This window comes from Pangasianodon hypophthalmus, chromosome 29, assembly GCF_027358585.1.
Source record: "Pangasianodon hypophthalmus isolate fPanHyp1 chromosome 29, fPanHyp1.pri, whole genome shotgun sequence".
NCBI lineage: Eukaryota > Metazoa > Chordata > Actinopteri > Siluriformes > Pangasiidae > Pangasianodon > Pangasianodon hypophthalmus.
The window spans coordinates 6,375,376-6,393,528 of record NC_069738.1 but is presented as its reverse complement, the minus strand read 5'-3'; the positions used below and the strand labels follow the sequence as shown (position 1 = coordinate 6,393,528).

The 18,153-nt window shown below is 38.4% G+C and overlaps 1 protein-coding gene across 1 annotated transcript in view; it reads right to left on the bottom strand.

Moving 5' to 3' along the window:
* Nucleotides 1-15,503, bottom strand: part of npr1a (natriuretic peptide receptor 1a) — a 95,512-nt gene extending 80,009 nt beyond the window's left edge. The window contains exons 1-2 of the mRNA XM_053231266.1: nucleotides 14,905-15,503; nucleotides 11,727-12,473 (exon numbers count right to left, since the gene is read on the bottom strand). Of these exons, the coding sequence (XP_053087241.1) occupies nucleotides 11,727-12,456 (730 nt within the window). The 5' untranslated portion in view covers nucleotides 12,457-12,473; nucleotides 14,905-15,503. The remainder of the gene's footprint in view (nucleotides 1-11,726; nucleotides 12,474-14,904) is intronic.
* Nucleotides 15,504-18,153: the final 2,650 nt, after the last annotated feature.

Here is an 18,153-nt window from a genome sequence, read left to right as displayed (position 1 = left end):
TAAGAAAAATCTACTTTCTACTCAATGAATTTTCAAACATTCGAATCTATTCACACTCAGCTAGTCTATACTGTCAGAGTTATCATCATGCTAGCTAACATTTGAGAGATTAGCAATAACACTGTTGTTAGTTGTTAGCTAATGTTTTCACACGTTGACTCATTGGTGAACAAGCCACTAATTTACCGTCAGTAACTAAAATCAGTGTGTGATCCGAGGCATCATTTTTTGTGAATCTTTCTCGTACTTTCATGCTTTAAGTAAGTTATATTAATTAGCTCTTTACTGTACGGTGTCCACACTCATAGACCATTAGTTTGTTATATACACCATTATCCTGATTTTCAAATTTCTCTATTAAAGGTAAAATAGCCAATTATTTTTATTCCTTACTTGCACAAATAACCTGGTAAAAAAAACAATGCATAATGCCATGGTCTTAGCAAATGTCTATTAAGTCACTGAGAAACCCCATTTGGAAAATGGACTTCCGGTCCGGAATACTGGTTTGGATGCGCCTTTTGTCAGTCATTTTATAGACACTCTACTCTACGGGCCACTGTAGATCCACTGTAGATTCCTGAACAGGGACAGAAATCATTCAAAAGTTGAATCCACCTAGCTGTTAGAGACCTAATTTTGGAAGAAAAAAAAGACTAATCTTACCTAATGCACCTTTAAATGTTGTCCTCCCAATCTGAAATGGCTGACAGTGACACACCCAGCACATCTCAGGCATTTCTGTCTAATCTTTCTCCACAAAAATTCTAACCAAGTAAAAAAACATGTCGGACTGTAACAAACCTGATTAGCTTTTTTAGACAAAACATCGCATATGTTCTGCACAAAACTGCATAGTTACTGTTATTTATTAAAAATATAATTTTGGTTATCAAAGTTTTTAAAAAATGTTCTGTAATATTTTAGACCTAAAATTGTAGTGAATAACTTCATACACTGCAAGTATGTTTCAATGGAAATATTTTACTCTGGTTTACTTTTGCTTGTTGCCTGCTAACTTCAGTTATTTTTCAATATCTTGTTAAAAAAAGGAAAAATGAATTTGTATTTGCTTGCTATTTTTTGATTAATAAAAATGTGCAAATCTAGATATGTTTTACATAGCGCTGTCAGTGGATTCATTTTCTTAATCATGATTAATCTCACACTTTCTGTGATTAATCGCATATTTAATCATATTGAGATTACATACATAAATACTGTAAATATTGAGCATAATAACATGACAGTGCTTCACACAGGTATTTCCAATGGAAGAAGATAAACTATAACTACACTGGAAGACCAATGTTCTGCAATTGGCTTTCACATAATATGCTGATAATGTTCATTAGTGCAATAAATAACATTAAGGAATTAAACACATGTACTTTATTTCCACTGCCTATTGTTGCTGTATTCAGGCCAGTGTTAAATGTTCTAGATGCACGGTAGTTTTGGTCGCTAAATGACAGTAGTCAGTAGTCAGTGCCGCTGCAGTCTGGCGCACTCCTTGACTCATCAGAGCAGTTTTCACACTGGTGTGCTTCGATTTTAAAAGCTAGGTTAAAGACATCATAATTCGGCAAGACAAAGGTTGCAAACTATGACACCCTTGTCCATTAGACCATCTAGGAGTGTTTTTAAAATGAAAAGAACTGTGTAATAGTTTCCCTTTCTTCTCCACTGCTATTTTCAATTTTAATTTCCGCCCTATGGTAACTACAAAAACCCAAAAAACAGGACAGGTGCTTAACACTATGAGCACAGTAACAATAGCCAATGATTTTAAAATAAGATTTTACACACATAGTGTCTGCGTCTGCCTTAGTAGAAAATACCTCAGCAATGGCTGTGTGTTAATGAAACACGTAAAACACGTTATGATTTTAAAACTAATCAAGTGCATTAAATAGTAAATTCTGAAAGCCCTAGATTTATAATAATTTATGTATGAAACAGTGAGCTGCGTAATTGCACCTTTACTTAAATAAGGGATTTGGGTACCACTTCTGCTAAAGTGTGAGTGGTTTTTTTGTCCTGTGTAACTAGAGATATTGGGCTAACTAGCTCATATTTTTCTAACGCGGAACCTTCTTTTGTCAAAGTACAGGGTAAATGTTTAGCAAAGTGTCGTATTTTGAAATATTACAACCACCACAGACATACTTTATTCTCTCTGGTTAGTGTTTAACAATGAATCAAGCAGTGACAGATTTAGTGATAGTGAGCAGATTCTGGGTGGTTTCATGATATTATAGTCAATGTGTAGCTAACACAAAAGGGTCAAGGCATTAAAGTCAAATTTCTCTCAATTCAGTAACTAAACCTTTAATTTCAGATGAAAAATTAAATCAGTGACAGTTCCATTTAGGGCTGCACAATATGTTGAAATTATCGAAATATCGCAAATGTAAATATATATATGTGCAATTATTGATTAATAAATTAATTAATAATTAATAAAATTGATTTTACACACTTATGGCATTATCGTACTGTGTATCGCATATCATGTAAAAATCACCACACGTGAAAAATCCAGACAGGTTTAACAAGAAAGGGCGATGTAGTTGGATTTCATTTAAAGTCAAAAAGAAAAGGTATGAAAACCACCCCCACCCTTAACCCTACCCTCACCCTTCGTAAATTTTCCTACGAACTGAATTTGAATTGTTACAAATTTAGGAGTGTGGGACAGAAAACGCAGGGATAATGATCGCATTTTGAAGTGTTCGTGACATAACTGGATGGATTACTAAAATTACAACCAATAACAACCAGCCCACAATGCCGTGAGCTAACTATAATTTGTTTGAGCCTCCGAGAAACATGCATTAGAAAAAAAATGGATGTATTTTGAATCGGCATGTTGTGTGTAATTAATATGGAGAAACAGATGTACTTTCGGCCTTATGGGTAATGACATGCACATATCATCCTGTAAGGAATACAGAATATGCTGGTGTACAGCTCTTCTCTGTCTCAAGCACACACACACACACACACACACACACACACACACACAGAGCTTTGATTAAGTAAATAGAGCTGTAGGGATAAACACACCTGATCACCCCAGAGACAGTATAATGTAATCCCGCACTGAACCTAGCCATACTGTCTGAATTAGCCTCTCACCACCTACATGTGAGCCAAAGCACCAGGACACAGTCACACACTCAAAATAATGGGATGTAATGGGGCTTTTGGGTCTGCGAAGCACTGATGGCTACAAATCACTGTGTTTTGCTCATTTAACTCCAAACACGAAATCCAGATACTCCTTTTTCCATCCAACCATTTTCTGTACCACTTATCCTACACAGGGTCGCGGGGAGTCTGGAGCCTATCCCAGGGAACTTGGGGCAGGAGGCGGGGGACACCCTGGACAGGGGGCCAGCGCATTGCAGGGCACAATCACACACACACTCACCTACACACTACGGACAATTTGGAAATGCCAATCAGCCTACAACGCATGTCTTTGGACTGGGGGAGGAAACCGGAGTACCCGGAGAAAACCCCCGAAGCACGGGAAGAACATGCAGACTCCGCGCACACAGGGCCTGACATGCCTGCAGTGCACCAACCCTGAAATCTGAAATTACAATAGTGCCACAAAAAAATCTGCTATAAATAATTACTTTAGTTTACTTGGCAAAATGAGCTTTAATTTACACTGTCTAAAAATATCTAATTTTCTGTATGTAAAAATCAAATTTGAGTATCTGGCCTAATAATGCTAATCTCTATGAGTTCCAGTGTCACCTGATCCTCACTACAAATCCATGCTCTGTTCGAGGTCATTATACTAAACCATCTCTGACCAACACTCCATTTACAGTTTATGTTTAGTCTCATTAGCATTGCCGTAGTTTAGCGCTGTATTGTTTCCTGAGCTGAAGCTATGATTCTGGTCTGATCAAACATGGAAAATATCCATCTATAAGTACATCCGCACTGCTTAATGCTGAAATACTGTAATTCACTCTGGTAAGTAGCTTTGTTTGTCTGATTACTGCCAGAACAATAAAGCTAGTTTTAAAATTTTAAGTTAGCATAAAAATATTAACCCCTGGGCAGATTACAATAAGGCTAACACAGAAATTGTATATAAAATGTTATCGAGCAGGTTTTACAACTGTATTGCTGGCAGTTTGTTAGCAAATCTATATATTGTGATACATATCATGTATCATAGAAATGTCCTCTATGATACATGAAATGACCATTAACCGTGATATGATTATTTTTATCAGCCACCATAACAGAAGCCCCAAATCTGGAGTTCCTAGACGCCTAGATTTACCAACCTCCAGAAGAACCTCATACACAATCTTTGTGAATCTTCATGCAATCTCACTTTCATGTAATCCGAACGCTGAGCTAGTGATAATGAAAACCAAAGGTCAGGGATGTGTAAGTGAATTGGGAAAAAGCAGTGTGGGTAAGCGCGAATGTCCTCATCTAATTTACTCTCTCCCCATCCCGCTCACCTCCCACCTCCCGCCATCTGGGTCTGATCAACTCCCTGAATCAATTCCCAGGTCGGTTTTAGAGAAACATGGTCAATATAAAGTCCAGGACTTACACCAGAAATCAGAACAAAAATAGCGCCAAAAACCAAAGAGGAACAAAAGTCGGGGACAAATTATGTTTTTCAGGAAATATCTACCATTCACCAGTGGCTGTTTCCTTATTAAGGCAAAATCCAGGGCATCCACCCCGGCTGAGCCCGAGATTTGAGTTACACTCAGTCAGAGAGCGTTTACAGATTTACAGATGCGAATTAGAGTGTGGGAATATTTACAGCGATGCCCATAAATACAAGTCTGGTCATTCAGTGCAAAACAGTAAATCCAAGTAACTCTCATGGGTAGAACAGATGTCTAAGAAATTAATTTGGACTATAACATTGGCGTCCTGTAACGCCTGAGAGACCGGTTAAATATATCCAAGTTTAATAATTATGACCCTCATTTGGTCAACGAAAAGTGCTTATACTGTAAAAGAGTACAAATAATTTAATCAAGGATTTCAGGCCACAAAACACCTGAAATGTTCCATACACAATTTGATCGCAAAGCCATCCTGAACCCAGTGCAGAGGCGAACGTGAAGAAAAAGCAGATTTTGTGTCTGAGCTTTAGGTTCAACAACCAGAAAAAGACTTTTGCAAGACAAATGTTTTGATTTGGTGTAGCTATGCTTAAACGTAACATAGCAAAACACCTCAACGCTGTAACACTAGTGATTTCTAAACATGCTTCTGAATCTGCTGCACTACACACATTCAATTCAGTTCAGTTTCATTTGTATAATGCTTTTAACAATGGCCATTGTCACAAAGCAGCTTTGCACAAATCCGGATATAAAATTTTCATTTAGATTTATCCCTAATGAGCAAGCCAGAGGCAGCGGTGCTAAAGAAAAACTCCCTGAGGCAACAGGAGGAAGAAACTTTGAAAGAAACCAGACTCAAAAGGGAACCCATCCTCATCTGGGTGACACTGGATAGTGCGATTATAAATCATTTCTCTTCTACAACTGTATACTATAAAGTCAAGCAGTGCTAAGTGTGCTAAGAAACTTGAGTATGAACATCATTAGAGTTTTAAGTCTAAGTTTCTTTCACCAAACTGAAGTTATTAAATTTTCAGTGATGGCGACTGGAGTGTAAAATGCTCTTAGCAGTTGCTGAAAGAACATCCACAGCCATCTGAAGAGGTTTGTGTGGTACCATCCACAGTAAACTCATAGTGATCTGTAGGTTATCCATGTGGGACCATCTTCGGCAGCAGTGAGTGATTTTCAGGTGAGTGAAGCTCCAAGCAGAAGTGGCTCCATCAGCCCTGACGACAGGCTGACAGTAGAACGTTTTTTTTTTTTTTTTTTGCTTGTTTGATTTTTTCCTACTCGGATTAATTAACATGAACAGATGACAAACACTGACATACATCGACATCTGTGGTGTGCACAGAAGACAGTCTTTCAGAACCAGGAAACAAACAGGTATGTGGGAAAAAATATCATATGCAAAGCTTTCAGAACAGTAACAATAAAGAGTATAGCTTGAATAATACGCTATATGGAGAAACATTTGTGGACACCTGACCATCACGCCCGTATGTGCTTGCTGAACATCTCATTCCAGATTTATTCCCCCTTTGCTATTATAATAAGCTCCACTCTTCTGGGAAGGCTTTCCACTAGATTTTGGAGTGTGGCTGTGGGGATTTCTGATCATTCAGCTACAAGAGCATTAGTGAGATCAGGCGCTGATGTTGGGTGAGGATGTCTGGGGTTCAGTCAGTGTTCCAGTTCATCCCAAAGGTGTTCAGCGGGGTTGAGGTCAGCTCCAGCCTTCACACACCATGTCTTCATGGAGCTGGCTTTGTGCACAGGGGCACTGTCATGCTGGATCAGGTTTGGAGCTCTTAGTTCCAGTGAAGGGAAACTGTAATGCTACAGCATATAAAGCCATTCTATACAATTGTGTGTTTCCAACTTTGTGGCAACAGTTTGGGGAAGAACCACATATGGTCAGGTGTCCACAAACATTTGGCCATATAGTGGTGATTCAAGGACAGAACACCAACAGCTGAAATGTTGACCAATGACTTTTTGTCAAGGTTTCCGAGCAACCGAAAGACGGGACCAGACAGCAGACTGGAGCTTTTCCTTGCCTCATGGGCTAGCTAATGAATTTATAATTTGTCCAAACCTGCAGCAGTAAATCCAGTGTCGAGAAAGGAGAAGCTGAATCTATCAATCAATATTCATCTCGCCCAGTGAGCTGAATATATTAAAATAACAAATCAGATCTTTCAGTCAAAAACTCAATTCAGGCCTCAGGGTTTTATTAGATTATGCTCATTGTACTTTGGCAATTTTACTTTTGAGAAATTCTAACATTATATGTCATTGTGAAGCTCTCGAACACAGAATGATGGGTTTGCTACTTTTGAGAGAAAGCTTTGTTTAGCTGAAACTAGTAGGCAGAATGTTAGGTCTTTATCTCTTTGTTTCTTTTCCCATCATATTATCTTCTTTCTAATTACACGCTGTAGCAAAAACACCTTTAATAAACAACTGGGTGTCTGAAAGATACATGAAAACTGTCGTCTCTATCTGTGTAACTTCATGTGCGTTATGTATTAAAATTAAGAGTTATGTGTATTATCATTCTTGGCTCAAAAGAAAGTGTTCATGTTAAGCACTATTACACCACAGAACAGCTGAATTCTCAAATCTGATTAGTCAGAAGGTGTTGATTAATTTTCTATAACAGAAGCTCTGACAACAGGTCCGGTTTCAAGGCAAATTCTGCACGATAATCTAAGACTAACGATAAACAGATTAAAAACATGTTGATGTTTAAGAAGACAAATGTATAATCATTGATATAAGAGATGTTTATTTAACATTTACGGAAGGAGTCTCCAGTTTCAGAGCTTTGTATCAGTCAGTAAGTTTTCCGACATGGGAAAGTCTTCAGACGATTTTGCCCTTTTTGGTCTCGATAACATGACAAGCTGCATTCTTTCTGTCTTATTAACTTCAGGATACTGACAAAAAAGTAGGTGAGGAATTTGAAAGCTGCTATAACGTAAGTGTTTACAGGATCTAACTTATTTCAAGGATGTTCTACAATAAACAATAAATGTAACAATGAAGCTTAAAAGTAAAGCATGCCATTCGTTAATAAATAAAAAACTATAATTGTGGCAAATTGCTCTGGTATAAAAAGACACTTCAAGATCATGAATGATGAATTTCTGCATGGTAACAGTAAGTCAGCATCACAATACCCTGTTATTGATTATTTTCCTATAACAGCATGCCCCCAAGTGTTTTATTTCTTACATATACCACAGTGTGGTAGAATGCTGGAATCTGGTCAGAAGGTGTAATAATAAACAAATTTAAAAACATGTTTAACAAAAGTAATTCTTATAATCGTTGATGTGGTGAGGTTTTTTGTTAGCAGACATGTATTAAACATTTATGGAAGGAGTCTCGGTTGTAAGTACTCTCAGTTTCAATTACACATTTTCTTGGTAAAATGACAGACTGCGATTTGTGTGTGTGTGTGTGTGTGTGTGTGAGAGAGAGAGAGAGAGCAAGAGAGACAGACAGATAGAGAGAGAGAAAAGAACGAGTCTGGTAAGGATATAACGTAAGTGAGAACAGCAAGTAACTTGTCTCTTGGACGTTCCACAACGTAAAATCTAACTATTAGCTGATAAAATGTGTGACAGGTCATTCATTAATAAATTGAACTTTGTAATCATTGGCAAATTGCTGTGGTATAAGTGGAATAACACACTCCAGACCGCACTATTTTATGAAAATCAGTGGCTTGCGAGTTGTGCTGCATCACACCCCCCATCACAGTCTGCTGTGTGTTATTCCTCACTTATACATAATGTCACTAATACAACATCCGAATTCAGGACACACTGAGCTGACACCTGAATGAGAAAAACCAAAAAATGGCCAAAAATGTATTTATTCATCTTTAGTAAGTGCTTTATTGTGGTCAGATACGTGGTGGATTTGAAGCACATCCCCTGGGAATACACCCTGAATGGGATGCCATTACATTACAAGGCACCATGGACACACATATTCACACACTCCTACACACCTCGGGGCAATTTAGACTTGCCAATCAACATACTGGCATGTTTTTGGGTGGGAGGAAACTGGAGACGTCAGAGGAAACCCACACAGACACTAACCTGAGGTCAGGATCGAACTCTAGACCCTGGAGGCGTGCACCAACATGCGGCAATGCACCATGTTAACTGTGCTAATTGTAGTAATTTCTTTCACTTTTTATTTATGCATTCATCTGTGCTAATAATGAAAAGCTCATTAAAAACCTCCCTGATAATCCTGTTGACTTTATTTGGACCAGATCTATGTGAATAACACCCAAAAGCTGTTGCATTCCTAGATTTAATTAAAGAAAAAAAGAAGACTGCTGTGTGGATAATAAAAGTTGTTTGCTGTGTAGCGCCTGCAGCACACTGACATGTCTCAGTGTTCAGTGTGACAGAATGAGCTGTACGTAAACTCTGGCTCTGAGGCATGCGAGCATGTGTCATTAAAAAAGAGCGAAGAGGAGTGTTTGTGTGTGAGTATCGGCATGCATGCATGTGTGTGTGTGTGTGTGTGTTCATTAAGAAGCTGACTTGCGCTAGTTGACATTTTTAACACGCTTTTATCTCAGCATCTGCACCAGTGTCTGAATCTCTAATTTCCTAACCAGTGCCATCTTTCTGCACGACAGAGCACACGTCATGGCACACTGAACACGAGAACCAGATACACAGAGCCTTACGACTGCACACACACACACACACACACACACACACACACACACACACATGCTGCTCTAGAGATCAGATGATAGAGCAAGCAATTACACAGTATTGACACAGAGCAAGCGAGAAAAAGTCTCATTACCAGTTGATCGGATCAGCCATGAGACACTAGAGATACAGAAAGAGAAAGAGAAGTAACAGAAGCGACGTGAGAAAGAAGGGTGTGTGTTTTCAATCGGACCCTTTATGACATGGCCCAACTGCATCATTATGTCATGGGAAAAGAGACAATATGATATTCTCAACGAGGCTTTAAGTGCTGTTTGGTCTTAATTGGATAAAGAGGGTCAAATCACCCCTGTAATTATTCACAGACGTCGCTTCTTCCAAGAGCTGTAACGAGAAACAGGGACAAGAGCAATCTGTACTTCTAAAAGCTATGAAATGATTAAAAGATGAGCAGCAGATGTAGAGTTTGGTTTTCTTCTCTGTTTCTCTCATCCTCCCTCATTTCTCTCTCTCTCTCTCTCTCTCTCTCTCTCTCTCTGCATTTAGCTGTCATAGCAAAGCTTTCCTGAAGCCAAATTCTCAAAAAGTCACTTGGAAAAACATGGAAAAATACTTTTGAATATTGTCATCATACAGGCACTATGCCACATGTATCATTTCACTGATACACACACACATATAAATAAATAAATGAATATATATATATATATATTTTTTAAAAACATGCCTCTCCTAAGCACGTGTTTTCATGAGACAATACATAATAGTGTATTATCATACTAGCTCAAGAAAAACAGCAGGACCTGGAACATTCCACCAAATATTTAAGCCTTGTGTACAGCAGCACTTCGGTTTCTTGGTAAGCTACGACACTGACAGCCAGCGAGAGGTGGACCGAAACACTACAGTGTGCCGAATCTAATAAATATATTTACAGTGCATCAGCACTACTAATGGAAACGTGTGTGACATCACAGGAACAGTTCAGAGAACACATCCCTGGTCTGGGGCTTCACAGGAACAGTTCAGAGAACACATCCCTGGTCTGGGGTTTGCTTCAACCAAACTGTAGTGCGGTCTGGATCAGGTGTGGAAGCTCTCCTCTCACAGCTGCATGCTGGGTAATGTGATGGGTTCTGCTGGTCATGTTACTTGGTGATGATAGGAAAAGGGTTGTTACAGTCAGCAGAAGAGATGGAACGTGTTATTGATATATAAAAGCAGACTTTCATAAGACTGGAGCATTGTAATTAGCTTGCCATTGTGGTGCAAGCGCTTGCACTGAGAGCACCATGAAAATCGTGACAGCCTTCATGGCTAAAAATCTTCTTACACAAGAACAGTTTTCCTGCATGACGGCATACCGTGCACCCAGAAGGCCATGTTCTTCACCACCTGAGTGTTTGCACCAAAAGAAAATAATAAAAAACAACAAACTGATGAACCTAGATTCATATTCACAGTTTGGTTTTAGGGGCGGGACACATTCAATCTAGAAAGCATTTGATTGGATGCAAATCGGATAAGAACAGGATGAGTCATCAATTTTTTGACAGTTTTGCCAAAAATGATAAACTGTAAAATTAAAATAAGAAAATGTACAAAACACAATTTTGTCAATATATAGGCATGTTTTTGTAGTCCACGAGACACGTCTTAAAATTTTTTTTTTCGATTTTAGAGGCACTTTAAGGCTTGGGATAACATTCAGTATAAACAGTCAGTCAACATAGCATGTTAGCCACTAGCTAAAAATATTGTGTAGACACTTCTGTCTCCTCTCCAGAAGAAACTGGCATGAATTCTAGCCATGTCCAACAATCAGGAAATGATAACCTGTCAGTGAAAAGTCCACATTCACACAGCGAAAAATATCATCTCAGCAAGTGAAAATGTCTTGAATATAGACTGAGGGATCTAGAATTTCCAATTAAAACATTTTAAACCAAATATAAGATTCACAAACTTATTTCTAGACATTTTTTTTTACTGATTTCAAGCTTTAAATGTTCTCATTCTATTGGCAGATAATTTTGCTTCTTTGTAGAAATAAATATTTAAAATTAGCAAAAATTCCATCTGCCAACGGAACAGTTCCTGCAAATGGACTATTTCAAGCTTGAAACTAGGAAAAAATGTTTAGGAATACATTTAATAATCTTATATTTGGTTAAGTGTAATACTATAATTGAAAATACTATGTAAATGTGACCATATTCAAGAGATTTTCACGTCATTTTTTTTGCAGTGTTGCTCAACTATATTTGCAAATTTCTACCAATTGATAAATTGACTTGTATCTTGTTCCACCACATCACTAGCCTCCACTAAACATGACAGATGGATTAACAAGCAGAGTTTGAGTTCAACTTTTGCAACTCACCGCGTGCTTGCTGGCTAATATCGTTAATGAGATCAGCGTAGGAAACAGTCTCATCCTCGTTAAACACAATGTGCTCAGCTGTGATGTTTTCGTCTCTCATCTCCGTATACGGTCCCTCCACAGCAAAGTAGCACGGCCGGTCGTCATTCTTCTGGTCATGGAACATGAACATGGCGTACTTTTGCCAGCCGAAGTCTCTGTGCATCTTCACCACAAACTGGCCCAGTTTCTCATGCGTTGGTCCTGTGTTTGTGATGGAAGAGTACAAGCTAAACCCCAAAGCCGGCGCTCCAGCCGTCACCATGGGCACCTCCCAGTGCGTGGTGAAGCGGGCGACGGGTGACGACGCATAGTCACAGCCCGGCCCAATGAAGGCCCACGGGTCATGGGCAAACTTCAGGTCCACGGCCACGAGGGGCGCCACTGAGTCGGAGCACAGACCCTCCTTGTTCTCACTGCTGCTGAAGACGAGGCGCATGCGGTGGCCTGGAAGCAGTGTGGGGTCCGAGTTGACCTTCTCCACAGCCCAGTTTAGAGCAGGACCCACTCGAGGCCATGCCCATGGGTACTCAGTGTTATGGAGGGGTAAGATTACAGCCAGGGTGATGTTCTTAAGAGCAGGTGATCCTCCATGCTGAGGAACCATCTCCAGTTCCACGACTCCTAAAGACACTCCGCTGAGCAGAACCAAAAGGGGCAGCCAAAGTGATCCCACCAACGCACACTCCATCTTCAGCACCTGAGCTCCTGACCACATCAAGAGACACATTTAAGATGATAAAGTACATGTTAAGAAGGACACGATATTCAAAAATTAAAACAAGATAAAATCCCATTGTGTTCTAGGATTTATTCTTGAATAACCTGTGGAAGTATAATCCTGACAACATCAAGAGCTTACCAAATGTGAGCGTGATCTACATCTCATTATTAAATCAACTGAGAAACCAAGGACCTGGCCACATCAACAGACACATTTAAGAATTTTAGAGGGATCTTTAAAAAAGGACACAATTTCTACATAATCCACATCTAAACGTCTGGGCAATGTAGCTGAACCATTTTAAGAGACATTTAAAAAGACCTGATGAACTGGAGAGTATAAAATATCAGTGTGATCTACATCTTTCATAAATAGTCAGAGCTCCAAAAAATACTGACCACATCAGCAGAGACATTTAAAGATATATGTGACATTTAAAAGGGATTTAATATTGAAAAGCACAATTTTAACCCTCTATGGGATTTTATCATTTATAAAGGACACAAACTTTAGCAACTAAACAATTCTACCAATAAAATAATCTATATTTTTACATAATATTCCTATTATCCAGTAAAACGAAAGCTTATGTGCCATGTGATCATTTTCAGTTACAAGGATGTAAAGAGACAAGTTAGTTTTGTAATGGAAGTTATATAGACCACTTTTTAAAAAATAACAATTAGATGTAAGAAAGAATGATAAAAAAATCTGTAAGTTGTTGTATGTGTTGATTTTAAAAAGCAAGAGTCAATTTGGAAAAAAAATTAGGTGTTAAATAAGAAATAGATCAAATAATACAAATTAATACAAACATCCAAACACATTCTGTCTCTCTCTCTCTCTCTCTATATATATATATATATAAAGAGCTGTTCTGTATATATTATTAGTATAAATTAACTTTATATATGAAATAATTGTATATAACTATACATACATACAATTATTTAATATATAAATTTAATATACTAATAATATATACAGTTATTGGGTATATATATATATATATATATATATATATATATATATATATATATATATACATACAATAACTTATTTATTAAGTTTTGAAGCTAAACTGATCTTTCTTCCCTCAGCCTGTAATCTAAAGTGACCTTTGTCCAGTACAGTGTATAGATTATAGATTATGCACAAAAAAGCCTGGTCTTTATGATCAACAAACACACACATTGAAAGTTAGGTACTGAGATATTTGTATTAAAATGTTAAATATTCTCATATAAACTAAACTAAGCTTTCTGGTACTGTTTAATATTATTAGAAATCTATAAAAATCATTAACTATACATTGTTTACATTATGCAGTGACAGCCATTTGAACTCACTTGATTGGATTTACAGTTAATATTCTAAAGACGGACTACTTCTACTATATTACAACACTGATTATATAGAAATGGCATTATTTAGGCGAGTATGTGTTGATTTCAGTGTGTAGTCTGAAACTAACTGATGTGTATAAAATTCTATCTGTTATTAGCTTATGTTAGCCTTATAGCTCCACTGAAGGGTTGGATTAACTCTAGGGTGTTTGCAGTATGTTGTTGTTGTTGTTGTTGTTGTTGTTAATCCGAAACTATAAGAATTTCTTCAACCCTATAGATATAAAGTCATCATTGTAAGTGTTTAAAGCAATTACCGTCGATTTAATTCAGCATACAGGTACGTTATTTCAACACCGGATGTCTGTTAGTTCAGCATTAGTAGGATTAGGCGACTCCAACACTATAAGAGTTAATGCAACGTAGTAGGAAAAGCTCGTGAACATAACACTAATGAAATATGATCAGAAAATGTTACATGATATCTGCTTTAACTGTAAAATTTATAGTTATTTGTCAGGTGATCACTTTTGGCTACAAGGATGTACATAGAGAGTAACACGTATGGGACATGTGGAGGAAAGACGCCACGGTGAGTTAGTACTGGACAATATATACATACAGACCCTTTAAAAATTATACTAATCATAGTGATAATTCGGTGCTTGGCCCCCTAACAATAATAATAATACTATATAACACACTAAAGGATGAGACTAAAGTTAACTCTCTAAATGATGATGATGATGATGATGATAATAATAATAATAATAATAATAATAATTCAGTGCTTAGTCTCCTAACAATAATAATTAAGCACACTGAAAGATAAAGCTAAAATCAACTCTCCAAATGCTAATTGTGTGTAGGAAATCATTTAAGCCTGTAGGTGTTTAATGCAAATCTGCAAATGCAGATCTACTCATTATAACACACTCAGAAGCACTGATATCTGACATACCAAAAATCAGCTAGAACAACAACAACAACAACAGAGGTACTAAATGTTATTACGTCACATATCAGTATAATTTAGCCTAGTATATGTATATTTAATATTAGCTGTTACCTCGCTTTCAGTGTTCAGTCCTGGCTGCACCTCATGTTTGGTCCGGAGCAGGTGTGTGTGCGTGCGTTCCCAAACTTTAGTCGATTAATCGCAGAATAAACTCGGTTTGCAGTGTCCTCATGGCCAAACTCTTGTGAAAGTGCAGCTCATATGAAGTGGATGTTTGTGAAAGAGTGAGTTTTCCCCATTCTCCAGCACTCTTTACGCAGCGTCATTCCTCCAGCGCGCAATGCAAGTGGCTGAGATTTCTGTCCTCCTTCATTCCTCCTGCGATGAGTGAGGGAGAAAAGGAGGACAAGTCAACACCGACAGAGACGTGGACAACCCCATGTCCAGCTGGTTGTCCCTCAGTGTGCTGTGTGAGGAGTTAGAGTGGAAACGTGCTGAGGAGAGGAAGGATCACTCCTGCTCACCGCTACATGTGCAGGAAAGCCTCAGGGTTGCCAGATTGAGACAAATCTTAACCGTCTGTAAATAATAAACACGCACAAACCCACGCGAATATTCGACAAAAAAAAAAATAAATAAATAAAATAATTAAAAAAAATAATAAAAAACGATTCGGAGAAATTTGCCTCTTATATCAAGATCACAACACGACGGTGTGTGTGTGCCTACCCTGTAAGAAATGTGTGTGTGTGTGTGTGTCTGGGCATGGTTTTATATCTTGGTGGGAACCAAATGTCCTAACAAGGACAGTTTTGGTCCCTACAAGTAAAAACAACTTTATTATTTATTTATTTATTTATTTATTTATTTATTTGTTTGTTTATACAGAACTGCAGCTTTTATTTAGGTGTAATGTAGCATTTTAAGTAGCTGCGTTAATAATTATGTCAGTAGAAGGTCCTCACAAGGACAGTAAGATGTGTGTGTGTGTGTGTGTGTGTGAGAGAGAGAGTGAGAGAGAGAAAGACAGTTTTGTGGGGACATCTGACTGGTCTCCTTGACGAAACTTGTGTTTTCCAGCTTTTATTTGGAACAAACAAACAAACAAACAAACAAACCTTTAAAAAAACAAGTGTTTCTGAGGTTTGGGATAGATTTAGGTGTAGCGTAGCATTAATTTAGCTGTGTTAATAATTATGTCAATGGAAGATCCTCACAAGAAGAGTAAGACAAACTTGTGTGTGTGTGTGTGTGTGTGCAGTGTAAGAATGAAGGGGGTGGAGATATTTCATACTACATTTGGTTTGATTTATGCATCTAATTTTCCCCATATGCCATATGAAAGTATTTCTGATCTGTCCTAGGTCTCAGTGGATTATGATGCTACACATCAATAAGCAACAAATGATACATTAACATTTATGGCTTAATTAAAAGCTACAGTGTCAAATAAACTCATATATTGCTATAAAAGTATTGTAGAGCATTTCATGAACAATGTTCGTATAATGGCTAATTGTACTTCATCATAATTCAACAAAAGAGAGTGGCTTGTTTTTTGACGCAGTTTGGAATTTTGGTCCTTGGTCCCTCGTGACCTCCGGCATTTTAATCACACGCCTCTCTTCCTTTTCATTGTTCTGTGTTTTCCCGCACTCTTCCGCTCAATTAAAAGGTGCTATTTTTGTTGAGTCCATTAAGCTTTTATTGGCTCCTGCTGCCCTCTCCTCCCTCTGTACCTCCCTCCTTTGTCCCTCCTCCAAACTCCTCTGTCTGTCCTCCTGTTTTCTTTTTGCCAGGCGCTATCTGAGCAGCACATTTTGCACCGTCCTCACTCAGCAGCACTTTTCCTAATGAGTGTCTCTCAGATCAATATGGCCGAGGGAGAGGGAGGCAGGAGCTCATTTCCCGGATGCTCCACACCAGTGAAGCCATGCCGTGTGAGAAAAACACAACGGGTCACATGGCCAGCCGTAAATAATGCTACTTTCTGGATGGGAGGACGCGTCCCTTGTTCCTCTTCATAGCTCCCCTGTGACCTGGACATGCTGACCATTTCCACTGTCTGCTTATCCTGTGCCCTGTGACCCACTGACTGCCCCAATGCACACACACGTACACCTATATACCATATATACACACTTGAGAAGAGGAAGGATAGAGGCCATGTGCGTTCGTATTATCCACAGAAGCTTAACTACAGTTCACTCTTGTTTGGAGATGCAACCACTGAAGAGCTAAAAAAAAGTGAAGAGTGGATCAGATGTTAAAACACAGAACAGAGCATGCATGTCCAAAATAGGATCTCTCTCACCCCCGACCACTTCCTGCTCACTAATGCTGTACCTTTTCCACTGCATTCTCCACCCACCTCTGCACAAGTTACTCATCCACACAAAAAGCCCACACGTTCATAATTTATGCACACTGTCAAGACGGGCTTTAATAAATACAAACATAAGAGATGGCCTATTGTCATTTATTTAGGAAACCAAACCATGTATAATGTTTACAGCACAAGACAGCAGTGCTGGGATTTGAATAAATATGGTCATAAAGGGGGGTGGTGGTGGTGGTGGGGGTGGTGGGGGTGGGGGAGGGGTCCTTGGGGGACCATTGTATGAGAATAAGCAGTTCTTGTCTTTAAAATAATACTGAAAGAAATTGTATTTGCATCATGTAAATTTAACTCACACAGACGTCCAGGACTGGGAATGGGATCCTGCAGAACCTAACAAAAAAATTGAGAGTGGTCAGATATGAAGTTCACAGAGCAAATAATGGCTACATTTATTAAGATGGGAGCTTACTGGCTACTCACAAGACATGGCATGACACATTCACTGCATTCATTCCATTAACTTCTGTGTTGGTTTCTGATTTCCTTCGGGAGCAGGCAGGAGTGGAATTTAAAAAAAAACAGTCCCGTGCAGACCTAAAAGTCCGAATAGTTACATTTTTTAAATTTTAAAAAGCAAGCTTTCCTGATATAGTACTAGACACGGTCAAAAATTTCAGCAGCAAACCTCTTTTGCTAGCCAGTTTGATATATTGATATTGATATATGGATATTGTGATATATGGATAGTGTAAAGTGGCTTAAACTTAAGGGTAGGGTCAGTGATTTCGAGCTCAAATTTTCTCATAACATTCTCCTTTTCAGGAGGAAATAATTGTTGATAATTTCACTTTTGTGCTTGGTCAGCATTTTGCTTTTGCTCTGGAGCCTGGCCCCAATGTTCCTCATCACCCTGAGAAGCCAATCTCTACAGTGAAGCATGGTGGTGGTAGCATCATGTTGAACATTACCCCTGGTGCCTTGCTTGCTTTTAAGTCTAAGCCTCTTTTTATCCAGCAGAT